The sequence below is a fragment of the Pelmatolapia mariae genome, linkage group LG17 (assembly GCF_036321145.2).
Source record: "Pelmatolapia mariae isolate MD_Pm_ZW linkage group LG17, Pm_UMD_F_2, whole genome shotgun sequence".
Classification (NCBI taxonomy): domain Eukaryota; kingdom Metazoa; phylum Chordata; class Actinopteri; order Cichliformes; family Cichlidae; genus Pelmatolapia; species Pelmatolapia mariae.
The window spans coordinates 33882044-33908624 of NC_086242.1; the positions used below are offsets into that span (position 1 = coordinate 33882044).

General features: G+C 41.7%; 1 protein-coding gene across 2 annotated transcripts in view; it reads left to right on the forward strand.

The window, feature by feature from the left end:
- The window catches only part of ror1 (receptor tyrosine kinase-like orphan receptor 1), a 128211-nt gene extending 102486 nt beyond the window's left edge, over nucleotides 1-25725 (forward strand). For both annotated transcript variants that reach the window (XM_063460344.1, XM_063460345.1), the window contains 8 exons: nucleotides 14889-15016; nucleotides 16225-16542; nucleotides 16624-16869; nucleotides 16974-17176; nucleotides 20398-20577; nucleotides 21248-21475; nucleotides 21679-22043; nucleotides 22242-25725. In XM_063460344.1, the coding sequence (XP_063316414.1) occupies nucleotides 14889-15016; nucleotides 16225-16542; nucleotides 16624-16869; nucleotides 16974-17176; nucleotides 20398-20577; nucleotides 21248-21475; nucleotides 21679-22043; nucleotides 22242-22944 (2371 nt within the window). In that variant the 3' untranslated portion in view covers nucleotides 22945-25725. The remainder of the gene's footprint in view (nucleotides 1-14888; nucleotides 15017-16224; nucleotides 16543-16623; nucleotides 16870-16973; nucleotides 17177-20397; nucleotides 20578-21247; nucleotides 21476-21678; nucleotides 22044-22241) is intronic.
- Nucleotides 25726-26581: the final 856 nt, after the last annotated feature.

A 26581-nucleotide genomic window follows, 5' to 3' on the forward strand; every position in this document is an offset into this window, starting at 1 on the left:
ATTATTTAGGGAATCTATTACAGATTTTCAGCTCAAGGCTGTATCTTGTATTTCCCTCTCAAGATCTTCCAGCTCTTAGGCAACAAGAGACCGCAGTCACATAGTTTAATCAGTATAGGGCCATTTCTGTAGGGTATTATCTTCTCAGTAAGCATTTCTTTTGAGTTTAGGCTCACCTATTGTCTTTGTGGTTACTAGCTTCTTCTTTTTTTTTACACTGACTGTAGTATTTTATGTGGTGCATTCATATTTTATCTGCTGCCTTCCAGTGAAACTCTGGGTAATTAAATTTTTCCACATATGAGATTGGCAAGTTTCCTTAAAACTCTCTCTTGTTATTGCACAGCTACTAAGGTGCCTTACGATGAGTAGACCAGCCTGCTGAATGTGAATCTGCACCAGCTGGTTAACATAGCTTAGCATCAAAACTGAGAACAGGGAATGAGCCAGCCTGCTGCTGTCCAAAGTAAACAAATCCAAACTGTTTGTTTAATCCATTGAAAACACTGAAATGCATCAACTGCCTTCAGGACTCCCAGAAAGCACCACACATAACCTCCTGCAACCCTACAATCTGGGTTTTGTTTTGTTTTTTAAATCACTTTAGCTGTTTTACAGATAACACAATCAACATATAAAGTGTGAATCTGTGGTGTTGGTAGCCAGGGTAGCTGCTTCCTTTATTTACGTCCTTATGCTAGCAACCCCTGGCGATAGAGTCGCATTCAGCATACAAACGTTATTTCTTAACTTCAGGAAGAAGGTGAACATGCTGTTTGGCTAACCGGTTGCCTTATTTGATATTAACAAAACCCCAAATGCATGTTAACTCTGAAACGAGGCGCAAAAAAGTGTCCCGTTAGTTCAGAGAGATATGCAGGCCCGCCATTTCAAAACCTCTCCTCCACTCGCCCATTAAACCCCCCAGCCCGCAGCATAGTGCATGTGCTGTTTTTGGTCACAATAGACTCTTACTGAGACTGTGAACTTGTGTGCTGTATTGAGAAACCCTGGATTTTGGTTTCACTTCTTCGCACCTCGGTGCCAGTGTCAACACGGCTGCGGTTCTCTGATGCTGGCCAGGACTGATTATGATTTGCTCTACACCACAAGCATCGCACCCATTCAGACTGAGGGGATGACAGGCCCTCTCAATTTTTGGATGCATTTCTTCTCGACCACATGCTGATTTTCTTCAGCGCTTCAGACTAACACATGGGGCTCTTCTCTCTGTTTTAATTTTAGGAGTAGGGGGAACACATCTGTCACACTGAAAGTCTTTTTTCTTGCCATTCAGACTTGCCAGCAAATGGCTCTGTGAGTTTTCTCAACCTGCTTGCAGTTTAATTGGGGTAAGAGCAGTAGCTGGTGGACAGTCCTCATATTGCTTATGTTTATCTGCCAAACGTGGAACATGAAGCGGGGAAACTTTCTTGGCGAAATTTATAAAAAGGTATTCTGTCCATGTTTGGGTCATTCCATGAAAGCCAATCAAATCCTCCAGCCTGACCCCATTAAAATAAGCTGATGTGTATGTGTGTGTAGGAGGGTGCGTGTGTGTGTTTGCACACAGTGAATTTAGTTTCGTTTAATTTTTTCCAAGTTACAGGCCTTCAAGGAGTAGCTTAAACTTTTAAGCTCATCTAAAAAAATTGTGTCCTTTTATCCAGCATTTGTGCTCCCACGCTTTATAAATACAGATGGTTGTGTTAATTTTTCAAGGCCACAAACACATTTTAGGTCTCTTAAAAAACACCAACACCAAAATCCCAAATTTGTTCAGAACTGCTTTTATTTCTCACAAACTTTGACCATTAAAATCATGAACTCTATCATTCAGTTTAGTGTCTATGACATAGAGCAGGGGTGTGAAACATAGGGCACGGGGATCCCTAAAAGAGAATAACTTTAGCAAACACTGGTCCAGATAATGGTTATGTGTTTTCTGATAATTCACTGGTGAAATTTTCAAAAAAGGGCATTATAGTTAAAGGTTCAATGGTCACTTCACCAGGTGAAAAAGCAAGTTATAGCATATTAAAGGTCTCCTTTTTACCTGCATTTGCATATCAGACTCAGCTTCTAGTCTAGTCATCAAAACATAATCAGTAGGCGCTCTGATGCTTAGTGTTCAAATATGAGTATGTTTACTGTTCCACTTTGAAAAACAAAGGTTGTTCTGCAGGGACATTTTGAACCTCTGTACTTTGCATAGATTGGGGCCTTTTTCCCCACAAGTAGGCGTGCAAAAATGCACACTCACAAACCGAGTCAAAGAAGTGCCCACAGAGTTACTCTTACAAAGCCTATCTCTCTCACGTGTTTAGTTAAGTCCTCGGTGGGGCTTAATTGCCGTCTTGTTTGGGATTCTTTTTAGCGTGGTGCTGATTGATTGGGGATCAGGGCCCTAATATGGCTCATCGGGGACAGGCCCTTTTGACATGCCCTGGTCCCAGAGCACCAGCGGCTGTTTGAAATCAGAGATCCCACCACAGCCTCCCTCCCACAAGCCCCAGCTAAATGCTGCCCAACACACACGGGGGGGGGGGGTTGCCATAAATTGTAGACGGCCTTAGCCATTAAAGCAATTTACATTATTAGGCATTAGACGCAACACACGTCTGTCTTTACACACATTATGAGTTTTCATACACCACTCTTTATTAAAGGAGCTTTCGCACACATGCTTGGACAAGGCCCACTTCCTGTTTCCTGTTTCCCAGGTTTCCTTGTGTATGTGTGTTGGTGATCCAGTTGGCAGGTCTGGTCAAGGTCAGATCTGGTAAAGTCTGTGTTTTAAGGTGTGTGTGTGTGTGTGTGTGTGTGTGTGTGAGAGAGAGAGAGAGAGAAATTTTGTGAATCACAGTTTCTCCCTGAGGGTTAGAAGGTCTACACAGGGTATTTGGGTTTTCCCTGAACTCTGCCCTAAACCTCCCATGAACACACACACACACACACACACACACACACACACACACACACACACACACACACACATATATACACTTTTGCACAGGAAAAAAAGGGAACTGTTTGCAGAGAAAGTGCTCTTTCTTTGCCCTTGGTGGTGTGTGACAGAAACAAACGGGCACAGTGTACGTAGTGTCTATTTCGAGGTTATATAGAGGCTTTTGTTAGCAGTTTAGATCGCTGTCCTGTCAGCGAAAACCAGATGACATGCAGAACTTAATGTGATCAATGCAGTTTGCGCTGAGAGTGTTATTATCTTCCATCAGTTCAGGTCAATTTATCAATCAGTTTAGCATTTATTAGTCCTGGCGCCCACCAAATTGCATGCATGTGACCGAAGGGCGTTCAGGGTTTTGATAAAGTTTCCTTTTCTGGATTTTCTTGAAAAGCTAGATGAACGCAACCTCAGTGGACCAATTATACAGTTTTATTAGTGTCAGTGTGAGGCAGAGAGCCCAGATTACGTATGTTTTTCTGTTTTGATCAGATTCATTCACTTCTGTGAAATGATGTCAAACTTATCTTAGGTGGGCCAGGAAGTGAAATCCATGGATAGGGTGAGGTCAAGTATGAGCAAATTTGGGCTGCTGGAGCCCGGTGACAAAATTGATTAAATTATGTTTCTTTTTCCAGCCTGTGTTCAGCTCTGTTTTTGTAAAGACTGTAAGAGATATATTGTATGCCTAGATTTTACACTGCTCCTGCACTGACCCAGTCTTTGCATGAAAACTCTTAGTCTGTGTGGTGCAAAATGACACACAGACACCTATGTTCATAACTGAGTCTTATGAGTCACAAATGAATTTGCCAAAAGCATTACAACTGGGATCGCATAACTTTTTGATTTCACCCTTCCCCATTGCCGTTGCTTTGTCTGACCACTGATAATGCTTTCTGTAGCACTTTGATACATTCTAATGATACACTTTGACACTTTCACATCATCGTCAGTCCAAAAAAATAAAAATAAACAAAGCCTCCAAAAGTTAACCCACTCAATACATTTATTTTAAGTGTGTTAAGTGATTTTTTTTTATATACACTATGTAGTAATATGTGGAAAAGCAGAGATATAACAGGATATCCATTTTTTAAATAAAATGTTAGAATCTAAAAAAAAGTTGCATTTGTTAATCAGAAAATCTTGAGGACTCGACCGCCTCAATAAGAGCTAAAGTGAAATTCTTTGCTATTAGGAGATCATTTTGACTTCATGTCTCTTGGTATAAACACAGAACTCAAAGAATTCCTATTTTAAATTGATGGGGAAATCCCCCAAACAGCAAGGAGGGTTGTTTTTGCAGCCAAGCCAGCAAACACTTTAAACAGTTTTCATCTGATTTGACCTGTGATTCCATACATGCCATTTCCATGTCTAAGTAAACAATCAAATTAAAGTTAATTTAGCTAATGCTTCAGAATAACTCCCCAAATATGTGCCTAGTGGTGTTTTGCGATGGCTTGCTTCTAGAGGGACTTTGACTTTGTTATAATGCAGCTTCAGCTGATAAGCAGTTCGTGTGAGTCGGCGAGGTTCATGCATGCACAGAAACCTTTTGGTTTGTTGAAATACTATAATGTTTCCTCCATCACAAAAAGGTTCTGTGAACATACACAAAGTTGCACATACGTACACATATATCAAGCACATTGTAAATATATACGACAGCTGTGAGAGGGTTTGCCTGGCGCTTTCACCAAATGAATAGTTGTGTTTGTTTCTACGAGTGCAGGAGCCTTAACTTATCTTATTATTGGAAGGTTGGACCTTGAAGACAAGTCATATCCCTTAAAATACCTTCAGCAAAACCATTTGATTTGTGCATTACACCAGTTGTCACACAGCAGGTGAATATTGTACTATTATAGCTGCCAGTGATTTCTGGAGCATTCCAATAAATATTTTCTGTTGTACTCGCATTCCTTAAGTTTGGTTGTGTGCTTCAGTTTCATCAACAGATTACTACTTGCCTGTAGTTCCCAGGAACTCCAGACAAAATGCCTGAATACTCTGAATGTAAAATGTGTCGAGAAACAGCAATACACCTGATGTGTATAGCAAAGGAAAGGGGTTTCCACCCGATCACATTGGGTAATAATTGTTAATTCTTCTTGTTATTCATTCTAAAAAGGAATTTATAAAGTGAACCAAAGATATATTTTCAGTGACTGGGATCAAAATCCAGTATTTTGCATATTGATTTCTGACTCTTTTTACTGTTGTTTCCTTTTAACTGCTCTTACTGCAAATTTTAGCACAGAGGATCTGGTCTTCAGTGTTAATCAAAATGCTACACCTTTGTTCACTCTATCACCTCCTACAAGGACAAAGAGCCAAATTCAACACCGCACCCGGACTGAATATATCCAGCAGTAAATTAAAAAGAGGCTGTAAAAGAAAAGAAAGAAAAAATCTACATGTATTTTATGACATCTGTTATCAACATGCAGTTAAAGAGTATCCCTTTTCTCAAATTTATTTCTTAGACTATCTTTCTAACCCCCAGAACAGTGTTTAAAGTCACAGGCTCAGTTATAGCTCCCTGACATTTTCATTTCGCTAGTGCATCCCAAGAGCCATGTGATATGTTTTTGAATGTCTTTTTGAAAGGGTTAATGATGTTAGGGTTTGTTTGGTTTTTTTACATTGCAGTAGATATAATTTTAAGTTTCACATTCCTTTTCACCTGAAACCTTTCTACCTTTCTAAAGTGCTTTGCACTTTTGTCAAATCACTTTGTAAACTGCTTTTAAAGGTGCTATATAAATAAAGTGTATTATCATTTGTAATGCTATTTGTTCCGTGGGAATTGCAGAAAATGTATCCAGTGGACAAAGGCATACAGTACATACTGTCAGCAGTTCATTAGAAGCTTTGTTTAGTTACAGGAATGTCGTTTAAGGTGGATGTCCTTAAACTGAACATAAGTCTTTTTGTCTGTTTTCTCTGTCATACAGTCCCCAGTGTGTTTAAAGACGGATTATTTATGAGCTTCACTGTACAACAGTGTTACCTTTCTCCGTGTCTTTTGTGATTCTTACTCGCTCTCATCAAGGATTATTTCAGTTTCCTCAGGAAGCCGTGCTTGTGTTCAAACATGCACATTCTTGTTCCTTAAGCACCGTCAGTAGCCAGTTAGCCAAAACATGTGTCCTCCTGTCTTTTTTAAGTGTCTGTCTTTGTGTGTTCAGATTGGGATCTGTGATCTAGGCTATAAGCTGTCGTAAATCATGCACAAAAGTGTGTGAGTATATATCTGTGTGTCCGGGGGGGGGTAGAAGCAGGTTTGCTCCTGGCAGTCTTGTTCCACTCTTCTTTATTTTCTGCTTTCCTTACTTCTCTCGTCATTATTGTTTCCACACGGATGTTTGCCGGCAGCCTGGAGTCAATTCAAGGAATGCTATTAAGAAAAAAAATAAAGTCAGGAATCTTTTTGCAACAGAGATATGGAAAACAAGAATAAAATTTGTAATAGCTCTCCGGGGGGAGAAGACTTCTTACGAAAATAAATTACGAACTGATGTATTTGTTATACTCAACTGACAGTTTGGAATTCAGAGCCCTAAATTTTTGTTACATGGAAGTCAAACATTATAAGGCTGTTTTTCCCATTTTGCTGGTCCTTCCTGCTTAAACGACTTTAGATGTTCTGAAAATTATCAACATTTCTATTTTTCAGATATCAAAGCTGCCAGGTTCTTTGTATTTTGTATTTTATTAATCTTTGACCCTCCTTTTAATGTTCTTTATCACACTTTTTCCCTTTACTTTCCTTTGCTTTGGGTTATAGTTTTTGCTAAGGCGTTCAAGTGGCTATTCAAGCGAAAACCCTCCAGCCTTCTCCTCCCCAGGCAGCAAATTCGACTCTGTGACCCCTGAGCTCTGTTTGTTTGTATGTATGCGTCTGCCGAAAAACCACTGGGTTCATGTCAGGCTTAAGCAGACATATTGCCTCCTATACTCCTAATTGACAGACAGATTGACACCTTCACTGCCCAAACCCTCCACCCTCCAGGACCTCTGAGTCCATTCTGCCCTCTGGGAAAGTGATGTCACCAGGTCAGGAGTTTTGTGAGGAGTGATGGGATTGATGTCGGTTCCTTTCCTGCATGTTGAACTCTTGTATTAAACTTTTCTGGGCCTTATAGCAGAGCGCAGTGCAACACCAGCATCTATATCTGGGAGTCATTTTTGCGTTATTATAGATAAGATAAGTATCTAAGTTGCATTCAGTGAAGTGTTTACAAAAATAATTTTCTAGGTTTTATCTCAATTCAAGAGTTATTCAAACAGGCAGTTTAATGAAAGCTTTAGCTTTTATTTTTCAAAGTCACTAATCACTGCACTGGCTTTTCAGTAAAAATCAGTTGAAGTATGTGCAAGAATTCTATATTTGGCATTAGCAGAGAAACAAAGACTGCGATTGTAGACTATGTTCAGACCAAGTGATAAGCAATGAGACTGAAAAATGAACCCAGAGTAAAAATATTCAAAGGGTCAAAGCCATTGAGTAAGCAACTTTGTTTAGGAATAATTCTCTATTTTGTTGTCTTATTTCAGTTTTATATAAACAACACTCATCTTCCATATTTATTGACACAAAGTTGCTCTTGTAAAAGAGGAAATTTTTTCAAAGTGAAGTGGTTCACAGTTTTCCAAAATGTCTGGTTTTGATTCTTTGGCACCTGGTCTCTTCAGAAGTGTAGCCTTTTCTGCTGGTCAGTGGAGCACAGATGCTACACCTTAAATATGACTCATTAGGAGAGAAATTCTAATGTCTAAACCCTGGTTACAGTCGCAGTGAGATAAATATCTAGAGAGAGAGATTTTTTTATATGCTAGCACATAATTAGCCAGTGTCTGTTTCCACTGCATCATCCTGTTTAACCTAGCTAGCATTAGCTCACAGCTTATATGGTCACTCCAGTGTTTGGTTACTTGTCTCTTAAAAGGCCATAGAGGCTCCAAAACAGTAGTCCACAAACCAAACCAGTGACACATCCATGTTTTATACACTTTGCCTTAGACCCACTGTCTGTGTGCTTAAAAGTGCAGCCTCCCCATTTATTTAAATGATACCAGACTGAGTGGGTAGCCAGGCAGGCAGTAAAATAACAGCTGGATCATCTGTAAACGGCAGACACTGAATTCCCCATTTGTACTGTTTACCCCGTTACTGTTTATATTAATACTGTGATACAAAACCACAGAAGAAACCTTCTTCCTCCTAGTATTATAAAGCTTCATTCATGGTTTTGGCACCCAATAAACCCTCATACTGATGGCTATATTAATCAAGCTTAGCATTCAGGCAGTTTCGACCATACTACCAAAGTTTTGCTATGCTGGATGGAAAAAAACTGTGATTTTGATTTTGTTTTCAGAGAAGCCTCCTTAATTTTTTCCCGTTTTTTTTAAATGCACACCAGCTCAAATTAATCCCTCATGTTTGTTCTTACATCCTTCTTCTCTTAGCGCTCTGCTAGGTTCCTTCTCTCTGACAGAAGGCTCTATTGTTGCAGTCAGCGAGCAGCAGTAACATGATGACCAAGAGGGCCTTCTTTCTCCATTGTATCCTGATGCAGTGCCTCAGTTTGCCCTCACTTGCTGTTCATTCCCAGTGTGGTCACGGGCCACTGGCTGCCACAGATCTCAGTCAGCTTCAGCCTCTGGTGGCCATTTTGGCTCCCTGTCAGTAAGAGATCATTACACAGCTCTACTGTGATAATGAAATCACGAGTGCACACCAATGGAGAGAGCCCAACATGTGAATCGGCAGCTTGCAGCCCTTGCTGACGAATGCGTGTGTATTTCACCTGCTGCACAGACATATTGAAAAACTGAGACTTAGAGCTCTCTCTCCAGATGCACAAGTGCCGTCTGATTCGTTGTTGGGCATCTTTAATCTATTGCAAACATACATAGTGTCTAACACATACATACATTTGCAAACAGTTGTATTCAAGTGATACAATACAGCTCATGAACTTTACTGGGCATATCCAACCAGTCACCTTTTTTTCTGACTCTCAAAAATTTGTTATGTACTTTTGCACATCATTGCACTTTGGATTCTTTTACATTTTACACAATAACATGACAATTATGAATTTATGCAATGTAATATGTATAATGGGCTGGTAACAAAAAGGTACATTATCAACTAAATTTGCAGGTTTAGAGCAGCAAAAAGTTATTGGTCATGTTAGACCTCCTGATTCTGTCAAAGCATTTATTATTCCTGTCAAACCAGGAAGAGAGTGATTAAATAAAAACTAGTTTAGGGGCATCCCTAATCAGGATACAACAGCTGTGACCTCATGCTGCTAGCAGCTCATCTCCTCTTCACTCAGCACCCTGAGCAGCTAATGGAAACAAAACCCTAAAATCTAAAGTGTCATCAGGATTTCCCCTCCCCCTTCTCATCATCCTCAAATCCTTTCCTTTCCATAATATGCTCCAACAAAGACCATTGAGATTCTCATCCCTTTAACCCCACAACTCAGCACAAACCCATCATCACAGACTTCTTATGGGGAAACACTCGAGCTTATATCCTCAAGGCTTAAAGGTTTCTTTCATTATCAAAGCCCTACACCAAAGTTTAATCCTCAGATGAAACTAGGACGAGGCCGCTTGTCATATTCTGGAGTAAAGAAAGTGTGTGCTAATTCGTGTCACAGCCTTTTTGAGCTGTGTTCATGTTCTGTGTTCATTGGTCGGACAGTTATCTTCACTGCCATGTGTCCCACTAATGAATAAAAATCATCACGGAAAAGTTAAAGCAGATAAGAGTGAAGACGAGTCATCACGTTGGAAAGTGGAACTGGGAGAGTTTGCGGGGTCTGTGGAAATACTGAGAACTTTGGATGTTTTGATGAATATGGTTAAAAAAAAATCCAGCTGTTTTGCCAGATTGAACAACTTATTAGAGATATTCAGAGTTGACTCAACATTTTTTAACATTCTTCCTTAACTGAAAACTCTCCCTTTCCTGATAATTCTATGTTTGTGTTAAACCACAGCCCTTAAATCCCGGAACGTGTCTGTGTCATTGTACTGATGTTCTGACACAGTATTAGTCAAGAGATCAGAGAGAAGACATCAAAACGAGCCCACTCCATCCTATCATCAGTTTGTGGTTTATATGTTTCATTGTCCAAGCACGTGTGTTTCTGCCTACGAAAAACTGAAAATGTACATTGCAAAGGTTTTGAGCCACTCCTAATTTCTTTAGAATTTTCTTCTAGGAGCCAGACTTTCTTGTGATGTTTATTAAAGTGGTCTTGAGCAACGACTCTCGGTGCTTTTTCACAGTTGTTTGGACATTGGCTGCTTTTTCACAGTCTAGTCCGTGCACCTGACCAGTTCAAGCAACTGAGTGCTGACCTATGGCTTGTTCAAGCATAAAAAGGCACCTTACTCAAATGATGAATCAGTGTTGTGTCAAAACATAATCGAAAACTTAGCAAGGTACCAATTTGAAATTGCAACTTTGGGCTAGCAGCCTGTAGCAATTGTTCCCATTTATTTAGTTGAAGCAACATCAAATGAAAAGTTTAAATGGCCTTCAAGGAAAACTATCCTGAAGACTACTTAAAGAAATTATAAGAAAGATGCCAAAGGGACTTCAGGCAGTGATGAAAAATAAAGGTGGCCAAATACCAAATATTGACTCTAACACTACAATTGTACAAACTCTGTTTTTGCTTTCTATACTTTATTTCCATGTAGGTTTGCACATGTTTTAATATATCCCTGCACCTATTTCCAATTTTGCTAGCAATACATAAAGAAATTTGAAGTGGCTGAAGACACAATATTGTAAATATGTCCATGTTCTTTACCTTGTAGTGTTTGTACAGTCATACTTTCTGATCATATGAGGATACAATCCTAATTTTAGTTTACAGAATGACTCCAGAGCTGCTGTTTGAGTCTGAGGGATGGTTTACCACATTGGTTCAAATTAAAAAATCTCAACACCTATTAGATGGATTACCATGCAATAATATGCAGATGTTGGATTATGTTACCTTATGTATTTGACAATCTCCTAGCACCACTGTGTGGATTTACATTTGGGATTTCGAGTGAGATGTCCTGAAAACAGAAAGCAGTGTTAGCTTGGTTTTTATAACGGTGCCAAAATAGTTAGTATGGATAGGATCAGTCTTGTTCTCTTATTGGATGCTTTCAAATTTATATAAAACTCACTTCCCACTTTATTATGTACACTTGCTTAACCGGTCATTAACAAATAACTAATCAGCTAATGACATGACAGTAACCCTTTAGCCATGCAGACATGGTCAAGATGAACTGCTGAAATTCAAACCAAGCATCGGAATGGAAAAGAAAGCTGAATGAAGACTTGTGGCATGGTTGTTGGTGCTGAAACTGCTGATATACTGGGATTTTGACACACAACACTGTCAGGCCTCAGTCCAATTTGGCATGCGGTGGAAGGGGAGAAAAATCTGCACCAACTGCTTCATGCTATCACGCCAGTATGAATAAAATCTCTGGGGATTTTTTCAGCACCTTGCTGAATCTGTGCCACCAAGAATTAAAGCTGTTTTGAAAGGACGGTTATAATGGGGTCCAACCAGGTAAAAACAACATGTACGTAGGTGTTTTTGTACTTTCATTCTTCAACAACCATCAATCCATCCAACGTCTTCCATTTGTCCAATTCAGGGTTGCTTCATGTAGCTCACATGATCTAGATGTTCCATTTATATCCATCTCCCTATTTATTTATTTCGAGTGTGGAAAAAGTAAATAAATACTTGAATCACATATGAATCGCATGAGTTGAACTCTACATCTTTTCTACACACCTATTGTGCAAATGTGTGGAGTCAAATGTCCCTGAAGGGGAAATACTAGTCCCTGAAGGGCTAGTATTTACCACACAGGTGTGGTAAATACTAGTCTCTATTTAATACTGTGGATGTTAACCTGGGTGTTGGGTGGAAAAAGACCATGGCTGCTCAGCAAGCTCTTCCCTGAATAAATAATGAGGTCGGAAAAAATGTAATTGGACAATGCATCAGTGTCTTCAGCACCTTGTTTAGGCTCTGTGGTGAGGCTCGTCTTTCTGTTTATATCTGGATTATAGATCGAGTCTGGAACGGAGAAGGCTCCCTTTGTAATTAACTGTTATAAAACATTATACAGAGGGCCCGTGGCGTTAGTGTGTAAAATCAAAGGCCTGAACAGCTATTCACTGTTTACACAAATAGCAACCGCACTTGGCTTTCCCCTGCTCGGGATAGCTTACACTGACACACACAAACACATGAGAAAATAAATGGACACGAAAACACAGAGAGAGGTTTTCGGAAAACCTCAGATGTCTCACAGTGATTAGGTTTTCGTAGATGTGTCTATCGCTCTTCAAACATGCTGTTATCCATTCCTTCCCTACCAGACGAGATGCTTTAATCAGCTTCTTAGACATGGTCTTGGAAGCTACGTTGATTTGGAAACCAGTGAAAGAAGCTAAAATACAGGAAGCCCAGTGAGGGCGACTTGGGATTCGAGCTGAGCCGCTTTGGTTTAGGGCGTTCTGACTTGCAGTAGTTATAATTTGCCCGCGGGGATCTGGCTGCACTGCGGTGGATCGTCTCCTCTCCCTTGTCATTTGCTTGTCTGTGTGTGGCTTCATGCTAGTGTGGATGTTTGTGTCCACCGTTCTCTGTGACGCACAACCAAACTAACCTCTGGGCTGCCTGGACACACTCCAGCCCTCGCTCTTTATCCCGTTTGTGTATGTTTTCTCATGCCAGAGCTACCTTTTTTTATGTTCCGCTTCATTGCGTTCAAAAATGGCAGGAACCTAACCAATTGTAAGTCTCTCAAATTATTCAATTATTACTGCTTACAGTTACCAAACACTCCCTTTATTGCTTTCACCTAAACACAGGCAGCTCTTCCCCAAAAGGGTGAAAAACATCCAAAGGAGTATCAGTTTGTGCGTTTGCGGCTTGTTGAAGGGGTGCTAAGCCCTCTGCAGGCCCACCGCAACATGAAGTCATTATTACTGCATATTTTAGTAGGAAATTACATATTCCGGGGATAAAATCTGTTTAAACCTGCATTAAGTTGTAAAGTTACCCTATCTCTGAGGAATCGGCAGTATGCAGACCGCTGCCCTGGTAGTCATGTGTGTGAGTGTGTGTGTCCATGTCTGGAAAGCCCATTTAAGATCTGCACAGACAGGCAAAGGGGGTTAACTGACCTTGGCCCTTCAGTCACTTAACACTCCACAGAGAGAGGTAACCTACTGACCTCACACTCACACCAAACCAGGATGGGGGAATGTGTGTGCGATTTTTACAGCTTGTGGAGTAAAATTAGTGCTTTTCGCACTTTGTACCATCTCTTGTAAACCATCCAACTCTCATTAGCAAAAGTGACATTTCTGTAAACCTGTAATAAAAGAATGATGTGCAAAAGAAGTAGAGAAGCAGTTAAATTCTTACTAGGCTGCTACACAATAGTGTTTTTTAAACCCCCATATATGGTGGCCCTGAAAGGTCAAACAGACTGCAAGTTAAGGAAACACTAAGTAAATAGAAAAATGCAGCAAAAGCGTAGAAAACACAACGGAAGTTGAATAAAACACAGAAGTAGAAAAAACAAAATCCAGAAATGTTTCTGGGGACACAATAATGTGATGGACCAGCCACAGAACAGACAGAAATCAAAAAATACGGAGGACTGAGGCGTCATTAAAAGCAGTTGAGGATTCATCAGTGTTATGTGTTATATTGTTGTTTTAATTGCACACTTCATATAATACTGTAGGTAGTTTGCTATTGGCCATCTACTGTTGGCTTGTCATTTGTGCAAACTCTTCCATCACATTATTGTCTCCCCAAAAACTCTTGTGTGTTGTTTTGTGATTATTAGCAACGTTTTTCTATTTCTATTGGGGTTCAGTTTTATTTTGTGTGCTTTTTCAGCATTTTTCTATTTGCTGGTGTTTTCATAAGTTGCGGTCCGATCGACCTCTCGGGGCCACCTTACCCATCAGAGTCGAAATGTTTGGCTATTGGTGTTATTGTTCAGCCAATCACAGCTGAGGCCTGCGTCTTAGTTGTGATTGGCTGCACTTTAAGTTAAATATATTAAAAATGTCACAGTCTAGCTGCTTCTGTTCGCCATTACTCAGGCAGCAGGTCTGCACAATGAGGATATACTTCATATATGCAGTGGCATCATGGACTCGCCTATACCACATATTGCGGTTGTGCCTGGTCTTAACGTCCCATATGGTACGACTTAAAGCGCATGACAAAGTGATCTCACACTGAGCGAGTGGTCTGCCGGTGAGCGTGGGCTTTGTGTGTGTGTGTGTGCGTGTGTGTGTGTGTGTGTGTTAGTGTGCATGTGTGTATGGAGAAAGAATAAAAAAGCACAGAGAGTGAGACAGAAAGGGGAGAGGATGGTGATGACTGTGTTAAGCGGGATAAGAATCGTTACATTAACGAGGAAATTAAAAGAAATGCCCCAAAAGAAGCTCACTGAGTGGAGTTGCATAGCTGTAAAAACAAGGTTGCTCTCTTTCTCCTTTCATATGTTGTAAATTGTGGCTCAGAGTGACGACTCTCTGACGCAGCACAAATAAAGTCTGACGTGAGATATTAATTCTTAAAGCAGTTTGCTGTGAATAAGGACATTTATGTGTATTAGATATCTGCCTTTGAGTTTGCCTGATCTGTAGCCAAGCAAAGGCAGCAAGGAGCAGCCTTTCCCTCCACAGAAGTGGAACTAGTTGGTCTTGTGGGATATGCTAATGTAGACTGACCTCTAGTGGTTTTCCTGTAAAAGAGTCGATGAAATTGATTCATGTTTTTCAGACGAACTTTAAAAGCACCCTCTCTTTCTCGCCTCTCTGACCTCTCAGCAACGGGTTTCCTGAAGATGGATTCTGCCAGCCGTACAGAGGCATAGCCTGCGCCCGCTTTATCGGCAACCGCAGCATTTTTGTCGACTCGCTGCAGATGCAGGGGGAGATTGAGACCCAGATCACAGGTGAGTTTGAGCGGGCTAAACCTCCTTCGAGCACACAAATCACAAATCTAATTAATGTTTTGAGAATAGATTAAATTTACTTTTACATCCATCATAAATACATATTCATTCATGAGAAACGTTTGATTTAAAATACACTGATTTTTCTTAGTGTGTACAGGCTTAACTTGATGAAGATGATTCCCTGTTACTAAATATTTAGTTCCTGCAGATTGAAGAAAGAAAACTGAACACAATTAATGACCAAAGGGCATACAGTACTGTGCAAAAGTCTTGAGCCAAAAGTCATTTCTTTATGCTTTGTTTGAAAAATTGGAAGAAGTGCCGCTTCTTCTTCTGTCCTTGCTCTTGACGGCAGATGGCACCTGCATTTTTGGTAGATTCAATTAAATGGGAGCAAATTATGTCTTTTAGAGACATAATTTGCAAATTATGTCTTAATTATGTCTTTTAGAGACATAATTTGCTGCTAAAAATTAAAAAAGATGTAGTAATTCAATAAAAACTTTGTGCAAATTCAGATTTTTCAGAAGGTTATCATAATTAATATGCTCCAGGAAGGAAGCAGAATGTCACTTAGAGAGTTCAAAGGGAGTTCACCACTCAGTATGAATCACATGTGGCCGACACACTGTTTCCAGTGTTGTTACACGTCTGTGTCTCAGCGTGTGTGCTTTTTGTTTTATGCGTATGCGTGCGTTTGTCCTCAGAGGTCATTATTGATTATATCCGTGCAACAGTTCAGGGAATGACGCAGGCCATGAATCCAGAGCCTGATCTGAAACATCAAGGACGAGTGATAATTGAGATTTATGGCGCCACAGAGTCGTAACAGGCCAACAGTAGGACTGTAAATCATATAGCCGCAGAGTCCAGATTCAGCATCTTGAATTTAATGTCACACTTACTGATCTTTATGTTCCTTTTTATTCAAGCAACATGTGCTGGAGAAACATTTGGATGGTTGTCAGGTTCACTTGGCCGCTTTTTATTCGCGTCTCCTCTTCATCGTAGTCGCCGTAGTGATAATGACAGCCGCAGCAATGCACGTTTGCAATAAGTGAACAGCATCGCTGTGCGCGAGTCGTGCATTTAAAGTATGAAATTCTCTGTTTTTATTCAGTCTCCTAATTCTTCGTTATTTAGCAACTTTCAAGCAACTGAAATTGAATCCTTTTTTTCTTCTTTATTTCCTCTCTCGTTCCCAGCGGCCTTCACCATGATCGGAACGTCCAACCATTTGTCTGACCGCTGCTCGCAGTTCGCCATCCCTTCCCTCTGCCACTTTGCCTTCCCGACGTGCGACCGCAGCTCGGGGTCCGACAAACCCCGTGACCTCTGTAAGGACGAATGTGAGATCCTGGAGAACGACTTGTGTAAAACCGAGTACATCATCGCCCGCTCCAACCCGATAATACTGAAGAGACTGAAACTGCCAAACTGCGATGACCTGGCTGCTTCCGACAGCCCCGAGGCCGCCAACTGTCTGAGGATCGGGATCCCTATGACAGAGCCTATTAACAAGAGTGAGACATGTTCATGTGGCAATTGTAATGATTTACTGTGTTGACGCTGCTAAAACATCATTGTCTGTTATATTCCACCAGATCACAAATGTTATAACAACAGTGGGGTAGACTACAGAGGGACGGTAAGCATAACCAAGTCAGGGCGTCAGTGTCAGCCGTGGAACTCCCAGTATCCTCACAGCCACAACTACCAGGCTGCGCGCTACCCGGAGCTTAACGGAGGACACTCGTACTGCCGCAACCCAGGGAACAAACACGAGGCCCCCTGGTGCTTCACACTAGATGAGGGGGTCAGAATGGAGCTCTGCGACATACCCCTCTGTGGTGAGACGCTAGTTTTAAATCGTAGTTTGCGATGTTGCCTTTGTGACACATGTGTGACGTGTGAAATGACATGATTCCCCCCTCTCGATGTTCCATCTGTGTAGACCATAAGGAGTCTGGCATTGAGATCCTGTACATCCTGGTTCCCAGCGTGGTAATCCCCTTAGCCATCGCGTTGCTCTTCTTCTTCATCTGCGTGTGCCGCAACAACCAGAAGTCCTCCAGGCCTCCCGTGACGCGCCAACCCAAACCCGTCCGCGGCCAGAACGTTGAGATGTCCATGCTCGCGACTGCATACAAGCCTAAGGTAGGGAGCGTTACAGTCACAGCAGATGGCACTCAGGGTGGGGAATAAATGACGGAGGGCCTTCCTGGTAATCCTGCAGATTACCGTTTATTTCTGCAGATATAGAACACTTTTTACATATAATATCAACGCAAAAATTAAACACTGTAACCTTCACGATTTTGAAGTGGACGCTAGGTGCATCATCACGCTGTTGTGTAATGACTGTAAAGAGGCCGTCGTTTGACATGCAAACAGACTGCAGAAGGAGTCAAAACACTGGCACAGCCCTCTGTGTGTCATTAGGGATATGTCACGGCATGCCGGGGTTACTGGCTTGAGTGTGTGTGGAAACGACCTGTCTCAGACAAAGCATCAGATCTGTCATCAGAGCTCAGCAGGTTCAGGAATGTTCAACTGCAGCCCACCACCTCCCTCCTGTTTATTTCTCTCTCTCACTGTCTCTTTTTCCACACCCTTCCCTTACACTTCTCCTTATCCTTGGTCCTCTCACTTAATCCATCTTTTTTTCCATTGCTATGCTTCTGTCCATCCTAATACCTAATACCAGCTTTTTTCTTTTTTGTAATGTATATCATGGTCTCCCAGTAAAACACACAGCTCACATCAGCATGAGTATCATGTTGCTTTCAAGGTTGCACACTGTCATATCATGTAAGCTCATCTTTTTTTCCACATAATTTTGGTGGTTGAGGGCGGAGGGTTGGGGTTTATCTAGACAGCATGTATTGCTGGGCAAACTTGAGCTGATGCTCAAGGTAAGGCATATAGTATTACAGCGAAGAGCCGCGGAGAGAATCGCAGATGTCACAGAAGCGTCAGAATCCATTAATATCTTTGCTTTATTTTGTTTCTGAGGGATTTTTGGGAGGGAGACTGGAATAAATGTTTCACTGACCTAAAAAGGGAGTCTCTCCTTGCTGTTTACATGAAGACCTTGTGTCTGCAAAGAGTTACGTTTACAGGAGAGTGACAGCCATGCAGTCATGGAATTATACAGTTGATTTTAAATGGTCTTTGTTGCCAACTTGGTTCTGAAATATAGCAGACTGCATAACCATCAGCTGAAAGATTACCAAAGCCCCGCCCTCATGCGTCCATTCAGCCTTGTAGCTAAATTTTACAGATCTACAAGAAATTTTTAATAAAAGGGAGCAGCTGTGTGATTTCTGTCTTTTAAAAAATTTTTTATATGGGCTAAATATTCCGACTTTTAGACGTTTTACTAAGTCAAATGTCTTTCTTTCCTGTTTTCATTATCTGCAGCTTTGTCTTGGATTAAGCTGCTACCTAACAGGCTTTGCTTGCAGGGGGTCACCCAAGGGTTACTGCCTATGACAGTCCATTTAGACACACACATAGAAATCTGTGGTGGTGTGAGGACGATCTGAGGGTTTGGGTGTGGGGAGGAAAGACGGGGAAAAAAAAACATAACTAAAAACATCTGTGTCTCACATCATGCACAACACACACACTCACCACCCCCCTCAGAGCTCGTACAGACAGTGTGCATGTGTGAGTGTGTGAGTGCATGTGTCCTCACAGAGGAATTTCATTATTCATCTCAAAGTTCCTGGAATCTGGAAATCTCTGCCAACCTTTCTGCACCTTTTATCTCTTCCCAAGCATAGATATGAGTGGCAGTTTGGCACCATTGACTTTATATAAAAAATATTCAGTCCCCAACAGCCCCACCTTTATTTGTTGTTGCTGTTCTAATGAGATTGGTCGGTATGATTATCAACCGTGGTCATGCTCTGGTTGCAAAGAAGACTAATCTTAATGATCAAAATAAAAAAAAAAGAAGACACACACAGTCTCCCTCCCAAAAATCCCTCAGAAACCTGACATCACAGATTTGCCTGAAGAAAAAATCAGGGGAAAGATACACATTGTAATAAGAAGTTATGTTAAAAAAAAAAAATTCATACTGAGAAATGAAAATACCGACTCAAAAAAAGTTATGGCATCATACCTGAGACTGAAGGCACTGAAGATGGATGAAAATGTGTTTTTCGCCCATAATCAGGCTTTATTATCTGTGAAGTGTTCAGCTGATTTGCTCCGTTTTAAAGTCTATTACGTGCTTTGCACATGTGAAGCTGTAAACAAAGTGTGGGTCCCATCTCCTCTACAGGCCTCCCAAGCTGCTGGTAGAGATCGGACATCCAAACTGGATTAACTTGAGCTGAAGTTTGAAAGTCTGTGCTCACACTTTCAGAAGTGTAGCTCACAGACTTTGCCCCCTAAAAATTAAAAAATAATCATTCATAAAATATAAAAAATAAATTCTTATAAACTTTCCTTTGAAGAAGGCCATTTTCCCTGGATTTCGGGGTTTTTTTGAGAGATGGTAAGGTGGGGGGCATCTGATGAACAATCCTCACAAATTCTTAAACAAGTGATCTGCTTTCCTCTCAACTATTTTACACAGAAATCTGACACTAAATATACTTATTAAGGTGACAAATTTCTAACAGATGGCATTTACACAGTGTATCTGCTGTGGTGTTTGTGGGAAACTGCTGAACCGCATTTTCTCCATTTGAATCATTAGTTTTCTTTATCTTAATGAGGAAATGGATTTAATTGACTGCAATTTACTTTAAATGAATTCCAAAACGTGCCTGACCCTCTCCTAACCCCACAGCCCAGCTCATTCCTGTTGGATTTAGATGTGCTGTAACCCAGCATTCCAGTCAGAGCACTCCTCAGTGAGTTCCAAAAAATGAAAAAGCAAAGTCATCCCTCACAGGGAGCGCTACATTGTTTTCTGCTATTGTTGCAGCTGATTCTATGGTTTACTGGCAAGAGAATTAATTGCCTCTTCTTCCCAAATTTTGCTTAACCTGTCAGCCAGATGACATTTTTAAGCTGCGACATGTTGCCAGATTTTGCAATTTTCCCACATCGCTTTCCAGAGGCGTGAAGGGGGCGATTAGGGGGCTGATGTAATGGGCCGAGTCTGATTGCGTGAATTATCAGCTCTGAGCTATAGTTTTATTTTTCTTCTACAATTCAAACACGGATTTGGTGTTATATTAGGCAGTTCGCCTACATCAGATTGAAAGCAGCGACATCATGTTTTCTTTTCCCTACAAGGACAGCGGTGATGAAAGGGTGCTGACCCGACAAAGAAAGTAATGATTTCATTTTTGTTGAATGTGTTTTCAACCTGTTGATGTCACCTTACCATTTTTTCCTCCTTCTTCTTTCTGTAGAGCAAGGCCAAGGAGCTTCCCTTATCAGCTGTCCGTTTCATGGAGGAGCTCGGAGAATGTACTCTAGGGAAGATCTACAAAGGTCATCTGTATCTGCCGGGCATGGACCAGGCCCAGCTTGTGGCCATAAAGACCCTCAAAGACATTTCCAATGCCCAGCAGTGGGCTGACTTCCAGCAAGTAAGAAATGTTTCTAAATTAACCGTTTTTACAACAGACATAAAAAATATATATATATACAATAATGAAGCCACATCAGTCGTCTTTGTGTAGAGTTGGAAAATGAAATGTACTAAAATATCCTATTGCTAAAAACTACATGTGGCTGTTTTCTTAGAGGAAAGGCGTCTAGGCCCACAAGATTTCAAGCACGGCTTGTTGTATGTCTATAGAAGGTAGACGCGGTGAAAGATTGGAGACGGCTGAACCGCTCAACTGTAGATGAGTTCTCTGGAAATAGCTCCCAAAATAAACTGTAACTTGGTGGAAGGTTGTCCAGATAAATTTAGATGTGACAGAGGATTGAGGCAGTCGGCATGTGTAAGACGTAATCCTCACTTTCCATTTACAGAAAGTGAGGCAGACCTGAACTGTGCCCAAGTTTTAAAGTGGTACTGCCATCGACTCAGTTTCAAAAGTGATCAATGAGCCGTTGTGAAACCAGCTTGGGTGATCTTCTTATAATCACCTTTCAAAGCCACACAGTTTCAGACTCAGTTTCTCCTTTAAACTCCCACATCTTTTGTAAATATCCACTTTTCCAGTAAATGTTGAAATCAACCTGCCAGCCACCTTTTTTTGTTTGTTTGTTTCTTTGAAATTCACCATTATTTATCCAACTTCATCAAAGGAGGCCGCAGTACTGACCGAGCTTCAGCACCCCAACTTGGTGTGCCTGGTGGGTGTGGTTACCCAGGAGCAGCCGGTCTGCATGCTGTTTGAGTTTCTGCCCCAAGGTGACCTCCACGAGTTCCTCATCATGCGTTCGCCACACTCAGACGTCGGCTGTAGCAGCGATGAAGACGGCACGGTGAAATCCAGCCTGGATCATGGAGATTTTCTGCATATGGCCATACAGGTAGGATCTAAAAACATCCTCGTAGTTGGCTACAAGCGTAGTGGAAGGAGTACTGTTGTGTCTTCCATTTAAACACGAACCATTTACACGAAATGTTGATGTACGGATCTCAATCGCTCATGTAGAAACTTTGAATTAAAATCAGTGTTTTAATGTCTACCTTTCACTGCTCCTTCAAACGTCTTCTAAATATTGTGAACCAGGTGGCTGCTGGGATGGAGTACTTGGCCAGCCACTTCTACGTTCACAAGGACCTCGCAGCTCGGAACATTTTGGTAGGCGAGCAGCTCCACGTCAAGATTTCTGACCTGGGTCTCTCCAGAGAGATCTACTCCTCAGACTACTACTGCCTCCAGCCTAAAATTGTGCTGCCCATCCGCTGGATGCCCCCTGAGGCCATCGCTTCGGGAAAGTTCACCACAGACTCGGACATCTGGTCGTTTGGAGTTGTGCTGTGGGAGGTCTTCAGCTACGGGCTACAGCCCTACTATGGTTTCTCGAACCAGGAAGTGATGGAGATGGTGAGAAAGAGGCAGCTGCTGCCCTGCCCCGAAGACTGCCCACCAAGGTATGTTGCAATTACCGGTGCAATATGAGAAGTATACAAGAAGACAGTGCATCCAGCTAATGGTGAAACCCAAATGTGCAAGTGTCTTTATTGGACTCTGGTATTAGGGTTAGTTTAGTGTATTCAATTCAAATAGAGTTTTAGAAGCAGTCTGATTGTTGCTGTTTGTGGTACTGAAATAACTCTGTTGGCTTTTAGGTTTTATGGTCTGATGACCGAGTGCTGGCAGGAAGGACCAGCACGTCGGCCGCGCTTCAAGGATCTTCACGCCCGCCTGCGAGCTTGGGAGGGGTTGTCGTCCCACGCCAGCTCCAGCACGCCCTCTGGAGGAGGAGGCAACGCCACCACTCAGACCACCTCGCTCAGCGCCAGCCCCGTCAGCAACCTTAGCAACCCACGCTATGCTGCCGCTGCTGCCGCCGCCGCGGGGTACCTCTACCCAGCCCAGGCTATTCCCGCGCCGGGACAGATGGGTGCAGTTCCAGCATGGACGCCCATGGCCGTGACCCAAACCCACCAGCGCTTTATCCCAGTCAATGGATACCCAATCCCGCCAGGATACGCAGCATTCCCAGCTCACTTTGCACCCCCAGCTCCGCCTACTAGGGTAATCCAGCACCACCTGCCCCCTCCCAAAAGCCGCTCCCCCAGCAGCGCTAGCGGCTCCACCAGCACGGGTCACGTCAGCGGCGTGCCCTCCACCACGGGCTCCAACCATGACGCCAACACGCCGCTGCTGTCCCACTGCATCATGCCGGGGAGCGGCGGAGGGTCGGCTCAGGTGTACGGACAAATCTCCCAGAAGGGGATGGTGGACCACGTGTCTCAGACATCAGCACTGCTTACCCCTGACTCTGATGTGCTGATGTACAATGACTCAGTCATCACTGCAGACCTGTAAATATTCAACCTCTTTGAGCTTAGATCCCAGATATGAGACGTTTAGCGCTTCAGCCAGTGGCACAGCGTCACAGTTCTTCTCTGGTCTTACCGAGACCCAACAGAGATGGAGCGTGCCACACATCTGGGTATCCAAGAAACACTAAGCAGGCTATATAAGCAGCTGTCATGCCTTACTGTTTAAAGGAGTCGTACTTACTATCATGGTTTGAAAATGTTATTTTAACCTCTGTGTAAATACAGTACATAGGTCCTGAATGAATGAATGAAATACAAAGATATATATTCAAATGAACTTTTTATTAAGTAAAACACTTTAAAGGTGAAAACATTCTTCCCGTGGCCTTATTCAACGGTTTGTGTTCCAATCAGACAAAAAAAAACAACTAAACAATTCCCACTCGATGGACTTTTTTCCTATAGGATGTCAGGCAGACATGGATATTCATGTGATGACTTTCAGGTGCCTTTTTTTCTAAACTAGTTCATTGGCTTGCTTGTCAACACAAAAAATCAAATATCCAAGGGAGTGCGAATGGAAACGGCGAGTAACTTTATAAAAACAATCAACAGTGGCCTGCTCCAATAAATGATGCCTCCTTGGCCCTCATAAACTAATCAGTCACATTTATGTTAGCATGCATAATACCCATGCTGCCAACAGCTATGAAAGTACTAATGCAGGCGCTAAGAAGTCCCTTTGAGAATGACAGCTGAATGTGTGTTTTGTTTTTGTTTGTTGTTTTTTTAATTTTCCAACTTCATCACGCTATCTGAGACATCTGCAACAAGAACACCGGACACAGTGAAGCTGGAAGTTTGTCTGATCGGCCTCCCTTTAAGTATCATTTCTTTCATCATCCCTCCCCCCCCCCAGTTTTATTTCTCCGGGAGACATCGCATCTGACTTCAGAGCTGGCAAGAGGGCCCCCTGCAGATGAACAAAAGACATCACAAAGCACTTGCTTCCTTCCACAGCTAACCCACACAGTTCTCAGGGCAAACACTTCATTTGCCACATAATTGATTGGATACAGTCTTTTATGTTTTTTCGGATTTCATTTTGGAGATGGGGCAAAAAAAGTCAAAATTTAATTTGGATACCTCGTCCTGTTCTGTTCCCTTCTTTGTATTTATATGTCTGTATTGTGCAAAAAAAAAAAGAAAAAAGCAAAAGAAGCAAAACATGGAAGAATAATAAAAGTAAAAGGGTTAAAATGCATAATGCTTATAGTAGTTAGGTGCTTTGTGAGATCTCAGCCATGTACATAGACAGAAGAATGTTGCATCTAAATAAGGATACTGCAAATTAGGTGTGCTGCGATATTATTGCAACTTGTTTTTAACACACCAAGTGGCGACTGTATTAACATGTACAGGATTCTGACAAGTAGCTCAGCACGTGCAGCTTTTAACAGAAAAAGTACAACCTGAAAAAAAATTCTGACCGTTTTGTCTGTTTCCCAGTGAAGGATGACGAAGTGTGTGTTTGGTGAGACTCAGTTTCGCAGCCGCACAAACTATGCCTCAGCCATCCATGATGGTTTATGAGAGGCCAAATATGAAGCTTCTTTCATTCCCTCAAAAAAAAAAGTCAGAAATCCAGCAGTAATGTGTCAAGTCAACAATCTATGGGTGACATCGTGCGAATGTTCCTGAGTGCATGTTTTAACTACAGCAATAACGCATCCAGGTTGTTTTTACTGAGGACATGCAGAGAATAAAGTACAGTGAGGATCCTTTTTTTTTTTGCCTCAAGTGCATTTCTGAGTTGTAAAGTAAGTGGACACATGTGAAATGTAGCAACAAGAAAAAGCAGCTGCAAAAATGGCATCAAAATCAAATTCAGTTGTCTTTATAAATCCTACTGCTCTTTAGTTTTCCTCGAGGTAATGGCATTCAAGTGAGTAGAGGTCAGTAGTGAAGCTGGTTGGCTGTTATTAGCAACTTGAAGGGTGTGCTCTTGCTTCCATGCTATTTGAAATCATTTGAGGGTGTATTTTTCAAATGCCTTTCCTCTCTGTGTGTTTTTGTGATTCTATTTTTCTAAAGCAGAGTGAGCTACCTAAGCATCTTTACCCATGAGCCCCAGCAATGTAAATGATGTACGAATACTAACATAGACTGTATATATAAGATGGACTTTGCTTCCAGATTTAACCTCTTAAGCCCCAAGCCTAACTGATCTCCTGCCTTTTGCCCCCGTATCAGGGGGCGTTGGGGCTTAAGAGGTTAAAAAAGCAAGGCAAACGCAGTCTGCACTGATGGCCAACAGGGGGCGACTCCTCCAGTCCAGTGCACTTCTCACTTGATTTTTGACATCAGTGAAGTCTTATTTAATACAGGACATTTCTCATTTTGTTAAGGATGCTGTCACTGACAGCAAAATTGTTAATAAGGCAGAGAGTAGTATAAGGCATGGCTACCGTATGAGTGTACAGAGTCTAATAGAATAAAATAATAAAAGTGAAAATGCTCAAGTGAAGGTTTCAACCAATGGGTGCCATCATTGTGGCTACAGTCATCTTTTTTATGTAGTCTATGTACTAATATAGCAGTGCACAAACCACTTGTACACAAGACTGTGAATCTTAATCAAGTTTAGGTATTTTTGTATTTGGCAAAAATTCATTATAGTGCCTTTTTTTGTCTTTTATTGGTAAGAAGAAACAAAAGTAAATGTATATTTCAATATCAGTGTACCCATAACAGGTTTACATGCATATTGATCAAGAGATGCCTTGGCTTTGTATTTTGTCGGAATATTTTTGCACAGATGTTTTGTATTGCAAAATCATTTATTAAATAATGTTTGTTAAATCCTGCTGCTTCTGTTCTATGATTGATGCGTTTTAAGAATACAGATTTGTAATAGCAATGTGAATCCACTGGGGGCCACCAAATCACCATTTCTGAGAACAGTTTTGAATGTCTTTGCCTTGTAATTGCAGTGACCACTGTTGGCCAAGTGGTGGGGCCCTTTAGCTGTTTGATTACTGTAGTCACAACTGGAAACAGTTGGAAATAATAGTCAAAGATGAAAAAATGGCTCCTGTGTAGCCTTTCCGGGTGTGTGTTTGTCTGCTTCACTTCATTTCTTTCAGGCTCAAATTCAGATCTTTCACCTTGAATTGGGAAAAAAAATTAAGTGAACCAAAGTGACTGTCATCCAGCATACGAATGTCATAACAGATGTAATGTTCTACATATACAGACATACAGACTGTGTCTGCCAGTAAAGTCATACGAGCATGGAGGACAGTCCAGGAGACAGGAGGCTACTCTATGAGAACTGCACGAGATCGTTATTCCTTCAGCAGGAGCAATATCTGCTCCTTTGTTTAAGGAGGGAAGAGAACTGCCAGAGCTACAAATTGACCTCCAGTAGGCCGCTGGTGTTGATGTCTCTGACCAGACAATCAGAAACAGACATCTGAAGGCCAGACATCATCTAGTGGGCCCTTTGCTCACTGCTGGCACAGAGGAGTCTGATTAGCATTTGCCACAGAATACCTAAATTGGCACACCTAGTGCTTTTTACAGATGAGAGCAGGTTCACCCTGAGCACATGTGACAGACATGAAAGAGCTTGGAGAAGTCATGGAGAATGTTATGCTGCCTGTAGCATTGTTCAGCAT